General features: G+C 37.9%; 2 protein-coding genes across 2 annotated transcripts; one reads left to right on the forward strand and one right to left on the reverse strand.

Moving 5' to 3' along the window:
• Nucleotides 1–1,324: 1,324 nt before the first annotated feature.
• On the forward strand, nt 1,325–11,950 carry LOC135469920 (cilia- and flagella-associated protein 91-like). Its single transcript, XM_064748564.1, is given in 18 exon segments — nt 1,325–1,499; nt 2,179–2,255; nt 2,682–2,929; nt 3,219–3,275; nt 4,042–4,223; nt 4,617–4,794; nt 5,032–5,127; nt 5,804–5,865; nt 6,043–6,225; nt 7,079–7,218; nt 7,622–7,738; nt 8,237–8,308; nt 8,930–9,076; nt 9,279–9,500; nt 10,179–10,327; nt 10,721–10,773; nt 10,776–10,811; nt 11,452–11,950. Coding segments are annotated over 18 exon segments (2,250 nt in total). The 5' UTR covers nt 1,325–1,426; the 3' UTR covers nt 11,610–11,950.
• LOC135469930 (homeobox protein PKNOX1-like) lies at nt 11,850–20,457 on the reverse strand. The gene is made up of 10 exons (XM_064748575.1): nt 20,401–20,457; nt 18,063–18,377; nt 16,989–17,057; nt 16,519–16,690; nt 15,903–16,265; nt 15,502–15,622; nt 14,872–15,014; nt 14,243–14,319; nt 13,714–14,009; nt 11,850–13,345 (listed from the first exon to the last, which is right to left on the reverse strand). The coding sequence occupies exons 2-10, from the start codon at nt 18,356–18,358 to the stop codon at nt 13,161–13,163; spliced, it is 1,722 nt and encodes a 573-aa protein (XP_064604645.1). The 5' UTR covers nt 18,359–18,377; nt 20,401–20,457; the 3' UTR covers nt 11,850–13,160.
• Nucleotides 20,458–20,469: the final 12 nt, after the last annotated feature.

The raw sequence follows: 20,469 nt of genomic DNA on the forward strand, positions 1-20,469 counted from the left end.
ACTACCAAAACTGAGAGATGATACAGATTTGACCTGTCCTAAGGTGCCGATGGCAAAATATATATTGCTCTCCGTGTTAATATGCTCGTATAATTATAACGGACATGCAGTATCATTTGTATTTTTTTTATCCCAAAGAACAGTTTATATGTTTGCATGTCTTAACGTGAAGGCCATCATGGCCCAAAAGTGCCCTATTTGTCATTAAAAAAAAGGATGACCAGCTATCTGGATTAAAAATTTCGTTTTCGCCTTTTGAAAGTAATAGACCAGCGTCAGAAACAATATATGTGACAGTAATTGGACATTATTCCAATTTCACCAGGTGAAATTTTACAGCAGTGAAACTGCAATTTCCAGAGGAATGTGTCATATATGTCTATTCGATATTTTATCAACATGCAGTTATCTGATACCTATACGCTGTTGCACGAAGAAAAGTATGGACACAATAACTACTCAAGGCAAAACTGTAACTCTATAGGTATAGGTACATTATGTTAACCGCTGATTACTTTTCGTTTGGCCTTAACTATCAACGCCACTTGCAATCAACCGTTTTCGCAGCAGTCTGATAGGCAGCTGGCGCTGGGGCCTGTCAGACGAATACTAATGTGTACTATTAAAAATTCCCCATGTAATTATACGTTTTGTGAACGCGTGCCATGGGTAAGAAAAAGGGATGATAAAATTCATGCGTTTATCATAAATAAAATGATCAATAGCTGTCATTACAACTGAGAGCGTCACTACCAGTAACAGTGGCATAGGTACCGATACACAAAATAATATCTTTTCTCCAAATATACTGTTTGTCCATGGCGAAAATTTTATTTAACAAATTGAAAATTTTACATACTTTTCCATGTACACTTCTGATACGACAGATATTTGCTAGCACAGTAGAAGCTACGTTTGGTTTCAACTACAGTATTACAGAAAAAGCGACGTACCTATATCACCATTTAATTTAGATAACTTTACCTGTGATAGATAGGCCCTATGTATATATTGATGGCTCCTTTATCTTTTTATGCAATGAACTGGCCTACTGATTTGTGAAAGTTTGGTCCTGTCAAAACAATTGTTGTCTAATTTGTGCTCAGATATGTTACAGGCTGTGTTCTCTGGGATACCAAACGTGAACACCATAATTAGCCATAAAACTATGCTGTCGCGCTTTCTTAGACGAGACATTCCGGGTGGTCTATTTTTGCTTCGGTTGTTTTTCATGTGGGCACGTGGAAAGGTACGAGCCACTTTTCCGAATGCAAGCGAAGGTTTCCGACTTTGCCGGAAGATAGAATGACATCATTGATACCATGGCGACGTTGCTTAGTAGGCTGGGAGCTTCATTCGCGTAAAGTTAGGAGAAATATGTAAGAAATCAAGACTGCCTGTGAAGTTTTCATCCAAATAACTAAACATGGCCACTCAGACACAGACTCTGACAAGGAAACCAGTCACACACGCGGGCAGAACGCATGATTATTTGTATGGTGAGTTTGTGATAGATGTCAACAAAACCAGTCAACTAACGAAAAATGGCGCACAGGTCAACGTGCAAATAAGTCATATTCATGCAATTCAACTCGGATTCATATTGTACAGAATACATGATGTTACTTAATAAATACGAATATACCGTATATTATAAAATTACATTTAAACGTCGCTCATCTAGAAGACAGGTTTTTAATCCTAGTTAATTCATGGGTAAACATAATGGGCCTATGTCAAATTGTTTTTCCAAGAAAAAAGCTACTGAGAATCTTTAATTATAATGTATTTTCTAATTTGTTACATATGTAGACCTATAGTGTCAGTTAGCTAAATGTCGAGGTGTAGTAACCTGTAGTGGTCCGTCTGCAGGCCATTTGTAGTCGAACAATAAGGCGCATGACAAATGAATGGAGACGCAGACAAAGTTTCAGGTGTGTTTGCCACCTGATGCTGAAAATGGACCAGTGAACCTTAGTCATCTCAAAATACTCTACCTCCTTATTTTCTGCAGTTTCCACAAGATAAGATTTTAATGTACATTATATACTGTTTCATTACTTTCCATTTGTTTTGTAAGTATGCCACAAACGGAATAAGTTTCTTAGAACTAAAAATATTAAATAGCCGGATGGAGTTCGACAGAAACTCAGGTATACTCTCATTTCATTTTCCCAGATCCTCATTATGTGTTATCCAGTGAGCGGGATCATGCCAGGGCTACGTTTAAAGCTCACACCAGTACAGACAGGATTGTAAGTATACAACCAACCCATTAATAGAACACTGGGTGTAAAAAGATGTAACCCTGATGAAAGGGGATGTTTATGATGAAGTCCACTGCAATATAACATTTGTACGTAAATGGGTACATTCAGACTTCTGCAAGTGATGGAAAGAGGTCAAAGTTCACACAATTTGTTTTATACTTAAAAATTGCTTGTCAAAGGCTTATTTACACTGCCCTTTGAACACAAAGCAGTGGATCAATAATTCAGTATGAATTTTTCCAAACTGCATTTCAGTATCACTTCCTTGTTAAGTTACATTGTCCCAGAGTCTATACCATAAAACTGGAGAACATTCCGTGTACAGAATTATTGCATAATTAATAATTGTTTCAAAATTTAGAGCTGTGTTTTGATTCTTAAAACATTTTAAATGGTGTGCTTGTCTTGTAGAAAAGGGTTCCTGTCTTCAAGACAATGTTCAGTGAGCTGCGCCACCACCCAAGAGCCCAGGCACGTCTTGAAGTTACAGACCCAGTCCCAAAGTTCATCTCCCGTCAGTGGAGGGGTTACAATGACCAGGCCCGGGAGGCTTTGGTCAGATACACAACCTTTAACTATGACCCCTCTGTCCAGGTCCCAGAGAAAAGTTTCCCACCAGCCTATGTCAATGGAAAAAACAGATTCAAATACTTCAAGCGGTAGGTCATGTGGTCAACCTGCTTTTGATCCATGTCTTTAACAACAGATTAAATAATCAAGTTTTATGAAATTACTTGCTAAAAGTTTTTCATTAAATGAAAACGGTCAATATTCATGACAGGTTGTTGTGCTTGTTGTTCTCTCACAATTTAAGTGTATGGAAATTGTATGTGGTTAAATAAATGTTTTAATTGTGTGAAAGTATAACATCTACACTTACTGCTAGCTTTAACATGGTTTTTTCTTATATACTTACATATACATATACTTTGATTCTTTCTGTTTCAGCCCAATCATTCCATTTTTACAACAAGTTCCTCCCGAAGTTCTTTTAGCCACATCCAGGTACAGTTAATTTACACCTTGATGAAACTGTTGAATTCTCTAATTTATGACATATGAGTGTATATGATATTTCATATTTCCTCCTGAAATTCTGTTAGCCACAGCCAGGTACAGTCAATTCACACCTTTAAATTATAATTATAACATACTTCACAATACTGTAATAAAGGATAGTCAGGTAGAATATCAGGCAAGTATGTATGTAAATGTTCTTAAAGGTGAACTGTAATGCTTTTAGCATTTAAGTTGTTACCAACAGGCTTTTCCTGTTATTGTATAAGATTGTGGAAGTTTACTGTTTTAAAAATAATTCATTTCACATTTTTTAAAATTTAGTATAAATTTTGAAATGTCCAGTGTAACAGTCCAACATGTGAAAAATGTTAAATGCTTATCTCTCTTTGTTTTAAAGTTCCATTGCATCATTTGTGGTGATTGTCATTCGGGTTTTACAAAATACAGCAGTTTAAGCCTCGACATCGACAAGCAGATTAATGAACCACCACTTTAACATCAAAAAATTTCAAAATCCAAGGGGGTGTAAACTATGACATTTTGAACATATTATAGATTTTTTCTAGCCAAACAACCTACAGATTACATGCATGATACAAAATGATTGAAAAAAGTAACTCAGTCATCACCTTGTATTTATTCTAACTTTCAGTTACACCTTTGCGTTTCAGCTTTAAGTAAAGTAGAGCCTAAATCTTATCATAATTTTTGGGGATACATTCACATGTTTAGATTTGGTCTTGTGCTGTAGACATGACCCATTGGCAGGAATGGAATCCACACGTGAGAGAGTTTCCAGCCCTCTGCACAAAACTGTGGAGACTCAGACAGATTACCGTGACTCAGAGGCTCAAACTGACCCCTACACACCAGAGTACGTCGTCAAGCCTGGAGAGCAGCCAGAGCTCCTCACACTCGCTACCCTCTCTTATGGTGAGTATAGGGGCATCCAGCTAAGCATTAACTTTGATCAAATCACATTATTATAGAACTCGGGCGGGGACAGGATTTTGGTAGGGATTAGTGGTTTACAGTGCTCAATGTATGTGTGTTTATGTGGGTTGAAGTTTTTTAAAGATCACCTCTCTACCACCTATGTGAGTCAGTCTTTGGTGGTTTCATTTCGTCTTTACGCCAGGAGGTTTGTAAGGATCCTCCCAAAAGACAGCTGTTTCCTTTACCCAAATTCCCACTATGTCTTTCATCTCATTCCTGTCAAATTAACATATTGACCGGCATTTATGACATAAGATTGATTGAACGAACACCCTATTTAAACCTAACTATGTCTGGTGGTGTTACAAGCATATTGTGTTATATTACCAGGCCGAGGATTACCAGCAGGGTTAGCTGAAGTGGAGATGATAGAGCGTGCACGAGCTAAACGAGCTTGGGAGGCAACATTACCTCCCCTGAATGACATGTCCCAGCTGGAAAAGCGGCGTCACATGATGGACGAGATGGAGAGGAAGGAATGGAGGTTGAGGGAACAAGAAATTGAGAAGTAAGTGCAGCTTACATCTCTTTATACTGGAAATTGATACCACTGATTGGTAAAAATGACATGATAAATTTTTCTTTCTACAGCTGCACGCTGACATATTTTCAGTGCATTCAACAGATTTCAATTTCTGCACTTATTAAAAGTTTGCAACTCAATTGTTAATTCTTCCACATGGGAAATTATATCCATTTGTGTAGTCTGCATCATTAATATGATGTTTCTTGCTTAATTGTGCAGACTGCAAGAAGCCAGGTTAGAAGTCCTGAAGCAACTATTGAAGAAGAGAGAAGATAATCACGAGGAAATGAACATCAAACGTCTGGATAAACTTTGGTAAGATGTTATGCTCTAAATTGGATATTTTTTATCGAATAAGTTCCTTATGAATTGTACAATTTTAAAATATTTTTTTTATTCCACTGGCATATTCTGCTGAAGGGATAATGTTGTCACGGTGTCCATGTGAGCGACTTGATTGCTCACATGTACTGCATAAGATAACGTTTCATATTTGGCATGCAAGTTCACATTGAGATGAACTAGGTTCTTATTTACAGTACAGCTGTATCGATCATATTTCCGGGTACCATGGCAAATAGCTTCAAATTTCAAGTGATTGTGTTAGAAGTAAAGCCTCCTGAGATAGGTATTTCATATTTGGTATGTAAGTTCACATTGAGGTGAACTGGGTTCTTAATTAAACTGAAGCTGTATCGATCACATTTCCAGTTACCATGGTAAATAGCTTAAAATTTCAAGTGATTCCATAAGAAGTAAAGGTGCTTAAGATAAGTATTTCATGCATAGTATGCAAGTTCGTATTGAGGTGAACTTGGTGATAGTTCAGACTATACTAGGCTATTTGACACAACCAACTGATGATGACACATTACTACATGTATTACTGATAAGGCTGTTAAATCCACCTACGGGATTCATTGTGTATCACGTTCACTTCCTGTTTTTGTTTTCATGGCTGCAAGTAAACTTTGCCAATTTTTGTCACCAGGAGAAAGAAACAAAAAAGGAAAGAAGCACAAGTCATGAAGATTAGAAATGAACACATCAAAAGTAAGTTGTTCATGATCTGATAAATTTTTAATGTATGTTTCAGGTGATTTTTTTTTTGATTACTTTTCTAAACAAAATGTGTCCCACAGTCTTTTGTCGGAATAGTTTGTAAATCTTGTTTGGTACATGAGCCCAGTCATTTATTCTTGTCTCATTTACTGTTATTTTATTTCTTAGCAATCAGAAAGCTTACAGCCAAACGAGGTAAAGTTGAGGGGACTTTGAAGCGCATTGATGTGTTACAGAAGTTCTCAGACTATGCCTCTGATGCCTATGCTCCTATGACACGTATTGGAGTTTTCCCTGACAGAGCCTCAGAGCAGTACGTGGTGAAAAGTCGTCATCTGAATACATACCAAGGTAAAAGACAGCCCAAAAATAACAAACTAATTAATTGTAAAAGAGGTGAATTAACAGTAATATCTTTGGCTATATTTGATCTTTGCTCATGTAGATGTGATGTACATTTATTTATTCATTTGATGGGTGTTTTATGATGTACTCAACAATATTTCACTTAACAGTATTATCGTTAATAGGATTACACTTTCTGAATATAGCACAGATTCTAGTGCTGAAATTTGGCTGAGATCAATGCCGCTTTCGAATCAGCGACCTCAGAGTCAGGCACCACACTGCCAGCAATACATGTCAACCGTCTAGACCACTCGACCAACGGGCCTTCCACAAAAATGGAAGGTAGTTGACCGGTAGACTTTACAGCGAACATGCATTACCCCTCTGATGTATTGCTGGCGGTTTGGTGCCTGACTCTGAGGTCGCTGGTTCGAAACCCACAGTGGTCTCAGTCAAATTTCAGCACTAGAATCTGTGCTATTTTCAGAAAGTGTAATCCCTATTAACGATAATACTGTTACTTAATCCACTTTCTAAATGACATCTATACCTATCTGAAATATTTCACTTATACTATGGCGACCTGCATTATGGTGAGAGGTGGGCAGTGTAGAGCCCAGAGGAAAGTTGTAATGTTAATGAATGCCTTCTAATAACACACATGTATTTAAATGCTCTGTGCTAAATAATTTCAGCATGTTAATATTTTTACTCTGTACCTCTGATCTTCATCAGAAATGCTTTGAATGCAATTTAATACTTTACTGTTATAAACATGAAAAGGGGAGCACACAAGGCATGAGTTTGAAGATATATTGATCTATATAGCTTCTATTAAATAGCTGTTGTATTTCAGGATTGCTGGAATTGGAGGCATCTTTACCTGACTTTGTCACTCAGCCTCGCATCAAGGCCCCTAAGATGAGCTGTGTGACCAAGGCTGGCTTTGTGAAGAGACACCACAGACAGGAAAGGGAGCTGGAAATCATGCACCAGGTAAACTGGTCTATCTATCATTGATTTGATTAATCATTCTATGCTGTTGTCAAGCTTAAAACAAATTTGTTTTTTGTTGACATATTAACAATAAAAAATTTAAGCTTCCGGCTTGGAAGCCAAATGAAATTTTCAGGGCAAATGTTTATTGTACCCTCACATGTTGTTTTACTAACTGAAGTGTGTAATTGGGCGCATATGCTTGTTGAGCCCTGAAGCAGGCTAATATGTTGATAATATACTGGTTACCATAGTGATTGTGTTTCATAGTTTCAGGTACTGTTCAGCTCATGTCTTACGGATAGGAGATAACTGTATTTTCTGATGTCATTTCTTGTATTGTAACTTGAATTTAGCATTGGCTAGGTGGAGAGTAATACTTGTATATTTGTGGTAATTCCAGGCTATCAAGGATGCGATGAGAAAGGAGGAGATCCCAGCCAAACCTCTTAGGTTCCTAGAGAAGATAGAGAAGCCCATTCCCCGACCCCCCACTCCATCTGTCCAGGTCCCAGAGGAGGTATGCATACGTATGATCATTTAACAGTGAAAAATGGTTGAGACTACATGTCGTACTTCCTTCTGTTTGTAATAGCTTGTTAACTTCCTTCTACATTACTGTATACAATGTCAGAACCGGGGCCAAAGCTTATGCCCGCTATAACTCTTATCTGTACACTATGTAGCACCCTAATTGAAAGAACCACTTCTTGTTTGATTTTGGAGACAAAACTACATTGGTTGGATTGATCAATTCCAGGGCTTCATAAAAAGTATCATTTTATCAGCCTGTGTAAGGAATAATGCACTCTGAATATGCATGAACAAACATCTTGTAAAAATACTAACATGTTGAAGCACACCATGGAAGTCAGTGTGTTTTACTTTCCACAGAATTATCACTTCAAGTTTCAATCAGCGGTGTGGGATTTGCGTACTTGATTGTCTGATTAATTATGTATGATGCCAGCTGTTGTACTGGAAGTAGAGCTTTGATTGTTCTCTGTTTGTACTATAGGATGAAGAGGAAAGGGAGCTGGCTGCTATTTTCCTCCAGCAGGTGATCAGGGGCCGAGCCATTCAGAACATGGTGAGTCAGCGGGATCAGTATATACACGAGTGATCATGATTGTATAAATACAGGGTATTGAGTGACAGTAAGTGTAGTTTGCTTCTGTATGCATTGTGAATGTAGTATTGAAGTATATGTGTTAATTACAGGACTTGCAGCTGAGTAGTAGAATTGTTGACTTTTCTGATTACTGGTAACAATGCTGTAGGGACTGAAGTGCAGAAGTTTGATTATTTGGCGAAATATCATGTGATGTTATGTGTGAATCACTATTATCATGTAAAATTTCAGATGATTTTTTTTTGAACAGCACAACAGGTTGAGTAAATGGTGAAAAATTGCATAAAATTATGGGCAAGATGATTTACTGTAAATTGACTTAGCTGTAGGTGGACTATTAGGATGTTTTCATTATTTAACAATTTCTAGCTGACTGCTGTGAAAATCATTAAAAAGGGAGTAATTTACATGTAATTTGTCATGTCATTTCAGTATACTTGTACAGGAGTGGATTAGCGCCATTCTGATAAATAACTGTTCAACAGAATTTTGAAAAAAAAAAAAAAAAAGAAAGAAAGAAAAGGTTTGGATCAGTTTAAAGCAGGGTATTTTTCAGTGTGTTGAATTGTTCTGTTGTAGATGTTTGAAGGAAAGGAGAAGCGTATTGAGCTGATTCGTGAACTGCGCAGCACTCACGCCCTGCAGGCAAATGAACAGGAAATTAAGAAACAGGAGAAACAGACAACACTGGCACTTCAGCGACAACGTCGACTTCATGAACACCAGGTTAGTGCAGTTCATTTCTTTGAAGCGACTAAATTAAGATTTTTTAATTGATATGAAATCTGAAACATTTTTATTATGATTTGAAAAATAGAAGAACATTTTATCATGAAGAAATCATCTGTCAGTGGCAAATGTATCCGTGTGAGTGTATATTATTCAGCAACTGTACGTGTCTGACAGTATCATCCATGTTTGTGTTCAGGAGTCGCTTGTTGATGAGGCACTGAGTCACGAGGAGGGCAGCAGCCTGGGTGACACCCTGGACTTCCTCAGCAAGGAGCTGATCCGACTTCAGGAAGAGAGAAGGATCCACGCCTTCTCCATGCTGGCAGAGAGACAGCGGCGCATCCGGGAAGCCGTGGAGAGTGGCCGCAGACAGGTGGAGGAGAGGCGGCGCAGGGAGGATGATGAAATATTTAAACAGGTATGCACTTGCTTATTATTCTGGTTTACTAGTGTTTTTAAGCTGTCCTCACTTTGAGATCTGTGACAAAAATCAAGTGGCAGTAGATTTGAGTAAATAATTGTATCTTATTGTAGGTAGTCATTTTGTAACTAATGTTTGTATCAGGCTAATATGAGACCATTCACAAGTGAAATCTTTATACTTCATTAAAATTCATTGTCTTACATGTTGAAATTCTAATAAATTTTTCTCATGGGCCTCCGTGGCTCAGTTGGTTAGCGCACTAGCGCAGCGTAATGACCTAGGAGCCTCTCACCAATGCGGTCGCTGTGAGTTCAAGTCCAACTCATGCTGGCTTCCTCTCCAGGCGTACGTGGGAAGGTATATCAGCAACCTGCGGATGGTTGTGGGTTTCCCCCGGGCTGTGCCCAGTTTCCACCCACCATAATGCTGGCCGCGGTCGTATGAGTGAAATATTCTTGAGTACGGCGTAAAACAACAATAAAATAAATAAATAAACTAATAGATTTTTCTCAACATTGCACTTAATTAGAAGTTCCCTTAAGAAAGTGATTAAGGTGAGGTTCAATATTTTTACTTCATATAAATTCGAAGAACAGGCCAGTTGTCTAATAGTACTTATAAGACAAAACCCCCAAATAACATGAAAACTAAATTAGAAGTGAATCATTTCAGATGGTGAAGATGCACCAGAATAGTGTGGACACCTATCTGGAGGACATCATCCTGAACTCTGTGGATGACACTGCTGACAAGCAAGCACGTGAGGAGATACAACAGATGGCAGAGAAGATTAATGATGTGGCTTATGAAATAGAAGAAAAGTAAGTGTGAATCAAGAACTGAAGATGTTGCTGGTACCTGACACAAGTATACAATGAATTGCTTATGCACGCAGGTGTACCTTGTCAAACTGCAGTTCAAACAAAGGAACTCTTTTGTTTTAAGGAATGCAGAATCTGGCTCATCTGATAGTAAAGTCTGAGCTAAACTTAATTTTAGATGCTGTAGGTTTATTTGGTGTTAGTTTTAAGTTAGGTTTCGCTCAGTAAGGTGGTGCTGCAGTGATCTGACTCATGATTGAGACTATTTCTTGTATATTGAGGTAATTGGAGAACTGTAACATAATCCTGCTATGGCACTTCGGCAGGTGCTTGTTTAGTATCGCCAGTAATACTGTGAATTGCATTCATTGCATCCTGATATATACTGCACAGGCGCACAGCCCTGGAGTCTGAAGAGATCGTTGCTGAGCTGGTACACTGCTTTCTCATCCAGAGGTACAGAAATCCACTGTAAGAGATAAAGGTAAGCTCTTACATCAGAAAGAATCAGCAGGTATTCCTCCTAGTTGGAATGCGGTTTGGATATGTTAATTCCCCCTTACATAAATGCTCAAAATGACAATTGGAATGTAAAACATGGAGGGTCACTGTTCTTGAACCTGGCAGATTATTGAACAAAATTTTTACATTTCCATCTGGTAACATGCACATCTACTGGAATAGATTTCACAGGGAAAAGACTGACATCAGGGGTGGTAAACAGGGAAACGGTAAACTGCCACATTTAAGCTGTACCTGTTATGACATATTTTATGTAGCATCAACTCATTTGTGGTAGCATTATCACTCAGTAATCATTTAATAACAGTGGCCAATATTGGATCATTATTTTCAAGGAAGATATTTTAGATGAATATTCCTCTTCTCAAAAATAAAAGATTTCATTACTGATAATATTTTTTAAGCTGCATATTACATAAAGCTGTGAAAGTGTTAAATAAGCTGAAAAAGTTTCTAAATGTGTGGTCATTTGTGGCTGGCTTGTTAGTATCTTGTTTGGCATTTGGTATCACCTGCCAGTTGCATTGTGGTAAACCATTAAGAGCTTAGCTGGTAAATAGGTTAAGACAGGGCGAGAAAAAAATTTGTGCTTTGTTTTTCAGTGCGAAGAGGTCAGAGGAAATACCTATTGGCAGCCCACAAAGAAATCCATAAAAAGGAGGAAGGTATTATCAATATCCCTAAAGCTGCCTCCACAGCCAGAGTGAATATAGAGGATGAGTTTGGATCCTCCAGTGAGGAGCTGACCAAGTTAGAGTGATAGCAAACATGAACCATGGCATTGCTAACAAGACATGTTTAAAGACATTTGTTCAATGAACTTTTTGCACTTTTTATTTACTGTATAAAAAATTCTCTTTTGACTTGTCAATTGTGGTATGTTAGTCACTCTGTAGTGCCTCACCATCCAACTGTGATATATCTATTGCTGTAAATATACATGAATGTTACACGTGACAAATAACTGAAAGCACTAAGAAAGAAAATCTTGGAACAGCAGTTTCTTTTTAATATTGTATTTAATATAATAGTATTATACAAAGATAAGACAAGAGTGTAAAATATGGACAAGATTAAAGAAAAAATATTTCATCAAACCCATATCTTGTCTTCTGTTATGAATATATGTGTGGTAGCATATTTTCTCTTCAATCACCTTTTGCTAGTCTGAGAAAATAGTTCAAATGAGGAAACTGACTGAAATGACTTTGTTACAATACAATAAATACTGTTTTTTTTTTGCTTAGAATGTCAAAGCAGAAAAACATGAACTTTTCTCCAATATCAGTATATTATAGATGGCCTTCTTCAGCAGTACTATCAATACAGCCATACCAAGGAAGAGGTATTTTTATCTTTGTGTTGGAAACATGGTTGATTTAGGACTGTCTTTATATCAAGTGTGACAAGTCACAAGTTTAAATGATCATGGAAGTGCAGCCATGCAATCTTTTATCTTATTATTTGGAAAGATTTCAAGAGGCTTGGATAGACAGATTGAGGAGATATGACTTCCTTTAAAAAATAATGGGTATTAAAAGTTGCATAAATGACTGATAATGGTACACCAGGTTTCTATTTCAAAACAAGTACTATCAGAGAAATACATTAACAATATGAAGCATGAAATTTAAGTTGTTTTTGCCTGCCATGACTGCGACATATAATGTTCATTCAGCAACATCATTTACCAAAACATCTGGTAAAAAGCACCTGTATAGCAAAGAAGAATGGAGCAGGAGTGAAAACTTCTCTGCTATATTTTAATGTAAAGCACAGTGATTTGAGACGATTTTTGCCATTAAATATACACTTTAGGTTTGGCAATGATGAGGTTTAAGACAATGATTTAAGTAATGCTTTACTCACGATATGCATATTCTATTACTATGATATCAGTCACCACCTCCCAACCCACCCTGCTCCCGACCTGGAAAACATCTATACATCCCATTCTATGCAAGTTTAAAAGCTGAAACAGATACAGGAATTTTCAATGTAATGGAACAATGGCACACGCTATAATGAAATGAGGAACATTTGGATGAAGCATGAATTGAAGCACCATCAGACAAAATTTCAGCTCATCTGTAAGAGGTCAGTAGTCACGTATAGACCTCAATGTACACAGCCAGATTGAGTATATACTGCCTTGATCTGTTCTTCACTTGTACACCACCTCTCTAATTTAGATACACCACAACTCTGACCAGCTTTTCACTTCAGTTATCCTTACAATCTCCAGAAACCTGTTGAGAAACACAGGAAGATCGAGGTTCTGTAGAGTCTTTTTCACGTCCCAGCTGACCAACTAAGAATTGTCATTTTTCAATGAAATGTCTGTGGACTGTGCCTGGAGGGTTTCCGGTCCGTTCTGCAGGAGTAGCCTCCCTTGTTGCACATGCCCCAGTACATTGGACAGCTGGCCACCCTGTAACCCGGCCAAGCTTACTGTGGACGTTGTTGTGCTAATTATTTGACCATCAGCTGTTAAAACTAAAAGGTAAAACAAAAAATACAGCTTGAGTGTGTGAATATGATTGTCAACATATAAAATTTTATAACTGAGAAACATACTGCCATTTTACAGTTTATTTGGAGGGCATGAATCACATTGTGCAACAAATACACTTTAACAAGCACATCAAGGCCTTCAAATTATACTTATGATGCCAAGGTTTTCTGATAAGACATTATCTAAATTTCATAAAAAGTCTTAGATGGCACTACAAGGTGGATGAATAAATCAGAATGGAGCAAAATGAGTCATTTAAAAAAAGATTAACCTTTAGGTGATTTGCAGTAAATACAGGTAGATATAAATTAAGAGTGAATCTTGTAAAGCAACAGGAAAGAAAACTCACATGGTTGTAATATAATCTGATGAGGTATTTGTGTATTAGAGGTGACAGCCGTGGTCAGTGTAGGCTGTGAGGGTGCCTCTGTCTCAGCAGGCATTGCCTCTTGACCACCAGACTGGTCAGCGTCTGGAGAGGTGGTCTCGGTAGGTACAGACAGCTGGGGCTGGAGGTTAGCTATTTTATCTGGCCAAAATCTCTGTACTGGCCGACTTGGAGGGCGAGACTTCTTCTGTTTAGTTTGATCAGGATTACTGGAGTCTAACATAGGCTGTAAGATTCTCCGCCTTGCATTGATAAACCTGATGAAGACAAACAATATTTCAAGGAATACACATATAAAGGACCACAGATGTTTTATAATTCATTAGGATGCTTTGACGTAACATCAAAGATATTAAATTAGAGAATCGCCTATAACATTACAATCACACTGAAGGAGAAAATCATCTAGGATATATCTGAACTCATAGAAAGTTTGATCAAGCTTGTGTTACAATGAAGAAAGCCTAAATACAGCTAAATGTAAACTTACCAGTTATTCACTTGTAGGAGTGTTAAATTAGTTTGAGCAGCTATTTGTCTTTTCTCATCTTCTGTAGGATATGGATGCTGGAATGGTTAAAAAACAACTGAACATAAAGTCTGGTGTTAAGCACTTACATGACATTAAATATATCATAATGAAACTTCCATGACAATAAATGTACATAATTATACAGGGAAATAATGATGGTTACTTTTTGGACTTTCAACAGTGACTGTGTCAACTACAAGTACCTGTAGAAAAAAATGGTACGTCCTTACCAGCAAAGATCACATAACAATTGGATTAAATCTCAGTGGAAAGGTTACTCCATTTGTACTAGCATGTTACTCGTGGTAACAAATCAAACTGCTCATGTAGATATTTACATAAGAATGAATACTGCGAAGAGGTATTTGCACACTGCATTTAAATTATGTGTTTAACGAAAAAAATCTTACAACCTTTCTTGCTATAAATATTTAAATGAACTGCCATGTTAACATTTAGTGGACAGAGTCAAAATTGTAACTACCAAGGCAACATATGCTTTTAACATGTGTCGCCGTGGCAAGTACTGTCAACTTTGCCTACGATCACTTTGTGGAAGCAGCCCCTGAAGACCACTCTTCACTCACCACAATGTGCTGGAAAAGCCAAGACCTCATGACACTTGTGGCTGATTTGGGAAGAACACCGCGTTTGGATTTCTTATCCCCCAACCTATCTTCATCGTCTGACGGGGACGTGGGTGTGGCCGGAAGCAAAAATGGGGAGGTCACTGGTGGGAGAAGACAAAACAAGATTGCATAATTCAAAACACTATATTTGTCAATATTTTCTACCTCAGCTAAAGAAACTGGTGTCTAAACAAGATCCATTATTAAATTATACTACAATGCGATGCGTCCCTAACAGGCTTTAAACTGTTAAAATCTCAACTGATAGAGCATATAAAATTATTTAGTAAAAACTGTAAACCGTACAGAGCAAAACTGTTTGACATATAAAAAGCACTGAAACTTCCAGTTGCATGTTCATGCTTCTATAAATTAACTTGTTTGAACAAACAGTAATCAGCAAATTAGCTAAAATCACCTTTAATACAATCACTATATATGTAATATCATCTTCATCATTCCCACAGAGAATAGGCAGCACTAAGATCAATGTGTGGAACAAGACCTTTCGGATCGATGGGCCTACAAATAATACTCAAGCTACACATGAAGAAGTTGTTTATAGTTCCCCATCACCTGTTGACTCACCTGAGCCTGTGGGTGTTGAAGCAGGTGTTGCCGGGGCGACAACCCCAATCTGTGACAATGGTGTACTGCCATGGATGATAGGGCTTTGAGGTATGGCTGTTTGCACAGGAGCTGTCTGGATCTGATAACAACATAAATGTACACAATTCAATATTATATGTGCGACAGGTTTTATACCCAGATGACTGCTCTGCAGATGAACTCACTATCGTCAAAACCCATAAAGTTTTAGCACTTACCTTTAATTTAATTAAGGTGCACACAGAGCATCAACAATAAAGCATTTTAATTCCACCTCATGTTATTGTTCTGTATACATGCATGTATAACCTAAGCTCAGTACATACAATATGCTTGCTTGATGTAATGCTATGATTTACCCAGGAGGTGTCACAACTCACCTGTACAGGCTGAGCCACGATGCCCTGTGGTGTCTGCACCATTTGATACACTGTTCCCCCAGAGACAAGTTGACCCTGGTTTAGTGTGGCCATGGTGGCAGCAGGCTGGTGGATCCCAGGCTGTATCAAGAGACTGTTACCGGCCACAGAGGACACTACCTGGGGTACAGGGACTGAGGGCTGGGGCTGGGGTGTCGTGGGAGGAGACATGTCAAATTCTGAGCCCTCTATCCGCAGCAGATTCTCACTTTGTAGTTTACCCTTCAAACATGTGATGTATCGACTGCAGAAATCCTTACACAGTTCATTCACTTTCTCCAACTCCAGTAGATGTATCCGTAACACCTGAATAGCTTTTACCATCTGACAAGAATAAATTCAAATGCTCTTGTGAAAAGATGTCATCCTTCACCATTAATCAAATTACAATTTGCATCAAGTGATAAATACATTCGGTTTTCATCTCTGTTTAAATGCAGGGAAGGGAGACTACAAAGAAAGAGACTTAGCATGACTGAAGAAAAATGAAACAAAACATTTACACTCAAACTGCTGTCTTGCTGATGCCTGTTATACTATTTCCACTGATGAAAGTAAAAGATAAGAGAGTGCTTACTAAACTATCCAGATCTGGATCCTCACTGAAGAAGGGTTTATGGTCTCTTTCTTGCTGATGAACAAACTGCTGAATGTCCACGGCAAAGCTGTCAGCAGAGGGACAGTCAGGGGTCTGTGTAGCCTGCTCACATTTGTCAAACAGCAAATTCAGCAAAGGAAATAATGGGTGCCTACAGAAATAAACAGCCAACAAATCATCAGTCAACCTCACAAATATAAAGCTAGATATAGACAACCACAAACAAATTATATTTATTTCTGTTCTTATAAATACCTGAAGCATTATTTAAACTGGTTTTATACACTTTGAGAGACAATAAGTACAAAAGGGGGAATAACTCTGAATAAAAACACCACACAGAAATCAGGGGTTGTTTTCCATATAGAAACTGTGTGATGTTAGTTTCTCAGCTCCTGAATGCCTCATAGGGAATCTGTATAACAAGCTGATAAATAAAGTACTGGTACCTGTAAATGGCTCGCTTATCACGATCTAGGACGACATCCTTGTCTACCACCTGTACCGTAACTGTGCCACTGTTACAAAAGAAAATGATATTCAGTCATAAAAAAGGTCTCATAGAATTCACGTCACAGATTTTATATAAAACATAAATCCCTCACAAATTAAAGAGAGATGAAGGTAAACCTATCTTCTTGAGCCTTTGTCAGAGAGGCTGCCAGATTGACCCCAGGTCTCTCTGTGGTTTCAATGGCAGTGGTATAAGGTCTATTATCTCGGCTTAAAGAGGTGACAATATAATAATAATATCATTATATCTCAAGGCCTTCACAGACAAAACAACATATAGGAAACAATCAAAAAATACATCACTATATATAAAATAAGATAAAGCATCATTCAGTTTGAAGAGTGAACTACACGTGTTCATACATACAAAAAGCAACAACACAACCAATACTGCTGTCCCTGCAACGGTCCCACCCAGCAGAAGTACGGTAGTGGGAGACGGAATATTTGATACAGATGGCTAATTAACATAACCTAAAATGACCACACAACTGGAAATGACAGTACCATGAGAAGTTGTAGCACATTGCTGTTGTAAACTTATTCAAAGTGGGAAGGGGAATATGGGCCGAGTTTTATCACATTCGTTGATAGAGATCAGGTATTAAGAATAGAGACTTTTTGGTTTATTTGTGGGCAATCAGTGAAGCCAGGTGTTGCTGGAATAGTTTTCATTTCTTCTGGAAACGCCAGACTTCATAGTCAACATCCTGCCTCTATGTAGATGTAACCTCCACTTTGACCAATGAAAATTTGTACTCGCTTGCCAAGGTATTTTGCTCATATAAATTATGTCACCTTTTACATGAGAGTAAAGTATCCCCTCCTCTTACTTCACACCTTGTGCAACTTTCCTTCTTCAAAATAACTTTGATTTTTACATTAAAGTTGTGCTTGTGATGTAATATTGCTTGATTTAGAGTCTAAAGTAGTGCATTAGACGAAACAAGTGCCAGACAGTGGCGCCATCTGAAGAATTTTGTTTCTTTGACGGATGTCTCACTGTTCACCTTTGTCCATCCAGCAGTGGTTGAGGCTGAGCGTTAGCTGCGGACACTGTGGTCACCACCTTCACAGGGGTCTGAGCGGCCAACATCTGAGCCTGGTGGTAGGAGGGTAATGTGCCTGGGGCGACAGTTAGTGCCAGAGGGATGCTGCTTGTGGTGATGTCTGTGCTGGAGGTCTTAGAGGCAGTGGGCGCCTTGGAGAGCACACCTCCCCCTGTGGGCAGCGTCACAGTGATGGGGGTATCAGAAGGGAGGGCGCCAGGGGCCACTGTTACCGTAGCCCCTTGAGTTGTCTGCATTGATCACATCAGCATACCCCTGAAACAGTTCACAGATATTCACTTGTTTACTGCTTGACGGATCTTGGGCCTCAGTTGCAACTTCTTTGACTTAAATTTTGTTTAATTTCTCACTTGACACTATCCTTTCATATGCATTTTACTTTTACATGGTGTTCTGGTGTATTTTATTTCATTTATTTTGACAATATCCTTCCATATATATATATATATATATATATATATATATATATATATATATATAATTATGGTGTTCTTGTTTTTTTTTATTTCATTTCTTTTTTAGACTATGGTGTCCTTCCACATATTTTACTTGTATAATATGGTGCTCTGGTATATGGATACGTAAAACGGCTCAAATTCTTGAGGCAACCAATCACAAGAAGCAAAGAAGTAAGAAGGGGTTGATACACAATATCCAAAGTTTGTGAAAGTGACACAACATCATGAACTGAGAGCACAAAACTTCAAAAGGACTAAAACAAAATAAGAAACTTATCATTTCATCAAACTGTTCATTATACTTAATAGCCAATAGGTCAGAGCTCACTGCTCTCTCTGTTCTGACAGGACAGAACCTCATTCCTGTTTACTGGTACAAACACAATGTTCTTAGAAAACAAAACAAAAAAACAATATACAATGAAACAGACAAAACTGTACATTTGTTACACTTAATGGAATGAAGACATGTAAATACTGACATAAGGTAATGCTGAATTAAGCCATTTTATATCTGTCCCTCTACAGAAAACTGGGCAGTAATAAACCTCATCAAATGATGTAATCCCATAAATGTGGATGTCAACAGGATAAAATTATGATTTTCACTACTTTTTTTTTTTTTTTTCATTTTATCAATTTCTCTGCTGGCAGTCTTTTCATTGCAAAGTTGAATTTATACGATTATTACCTTGTTTAGTCTACTTGGGGATGCTAAAAATCAAGACAAGGGCCCACATTTACAAAACTTTGTAAGTGACATCTCATAACTTTTTTTGCAAATACCATTTTCTACTAGCCAAAGTGCCATAAGGTAACAGGATTTACCAGGGAATTTAGATACAAGAATGATTGATGAATATTTCTCAAAGTGGGCCCACATGCCATATCTGTAGTTTTATACACAAATTGCTAACTTTTACACCTTTGTACATGTATGCCAAACACCTAGGCCCTGATGAGAAAGAATCAATATAACTATACTGGTATAGTGAACATACATATAGGGTCTACTGTTGGGAGTTTTCTAATAAATTAAATTTCCAAAAATTGAGATTTCTCTTCTATATAATATTATTGATACTATTCATGTAAAAGTGCATTAATGACTCAGGCGCAATAAGTAGGTCTATTCATAAAATTTAAGCAAGATAAAAATGTCTGATTTATACCAAACATATTAAAATATTTAATTTGATTTTGAAAGGTTCTTGGATGATGTATGGTCTTGAAGACGAAGTTCGTCAGTGATGTAGGCCAATATTTACATTTATCACTTTAAGAAACCACACACCGGACGATCGAGTTACATTCATTGAAGGTTGCGAGACAAAACGCCATTTTCTTGAGCAAATGTGTTTCCCAGACATACATTATGTAACCACCAGGCAATGTACGCGAGACTTGATTTACGTCTTCTTCCAAACTAAGTACAACTGCACGGTACATATCAGTGATCAAGACAAGAAAGCTGTTGTTTCCAGTAGGCCTTGGGCTGACTGGGGTTTTACGATAGGGAGGCGGGGGTGAGGGAAGACCGATCCGTCCGCCTCCCCTCCTGACATACAACCAAACGCCGCAAACTACCCCACGAGATTTGCCCGCTCAATTTAACACAAAGACCCGCCACCAGCTCGCCAAACCCTTGTCTTTCAATCGCGATTTCAAGGACGGTGCGGTACAAATATTATAAATTTGCGAAACGCAGAGAGTAGAAGTGTTAAGATACGTGTCGTGTAGTAAATCAGACTTAAAGATAAATGAGCGGTCTGTCCTTAATTCGCCTTTCACAAAAACTTGACAGTTATTGGCAGTCTTACCAGGCTAGAGAGCTCTGTCACTCACGTCAGTCTTCGTCAAGATGGCCGGCCTTAATTATAAACTACTGC

Source organism: Liolophura sinensis, chromosome 1 (assembly GCF_032854445.1).
Source record: "Liolophura sinensis isolate JHLJ2023 chromosome 1, CUHK_Ljap_v2, whole genome shotgun sequence".
Classification (NCBI taxonomy): Eukaryota; Metazoa; Mollusca; class Polyplacophora; order Chitonida; family Chitonidae; genus Liolophura; species Liolophura sinensis.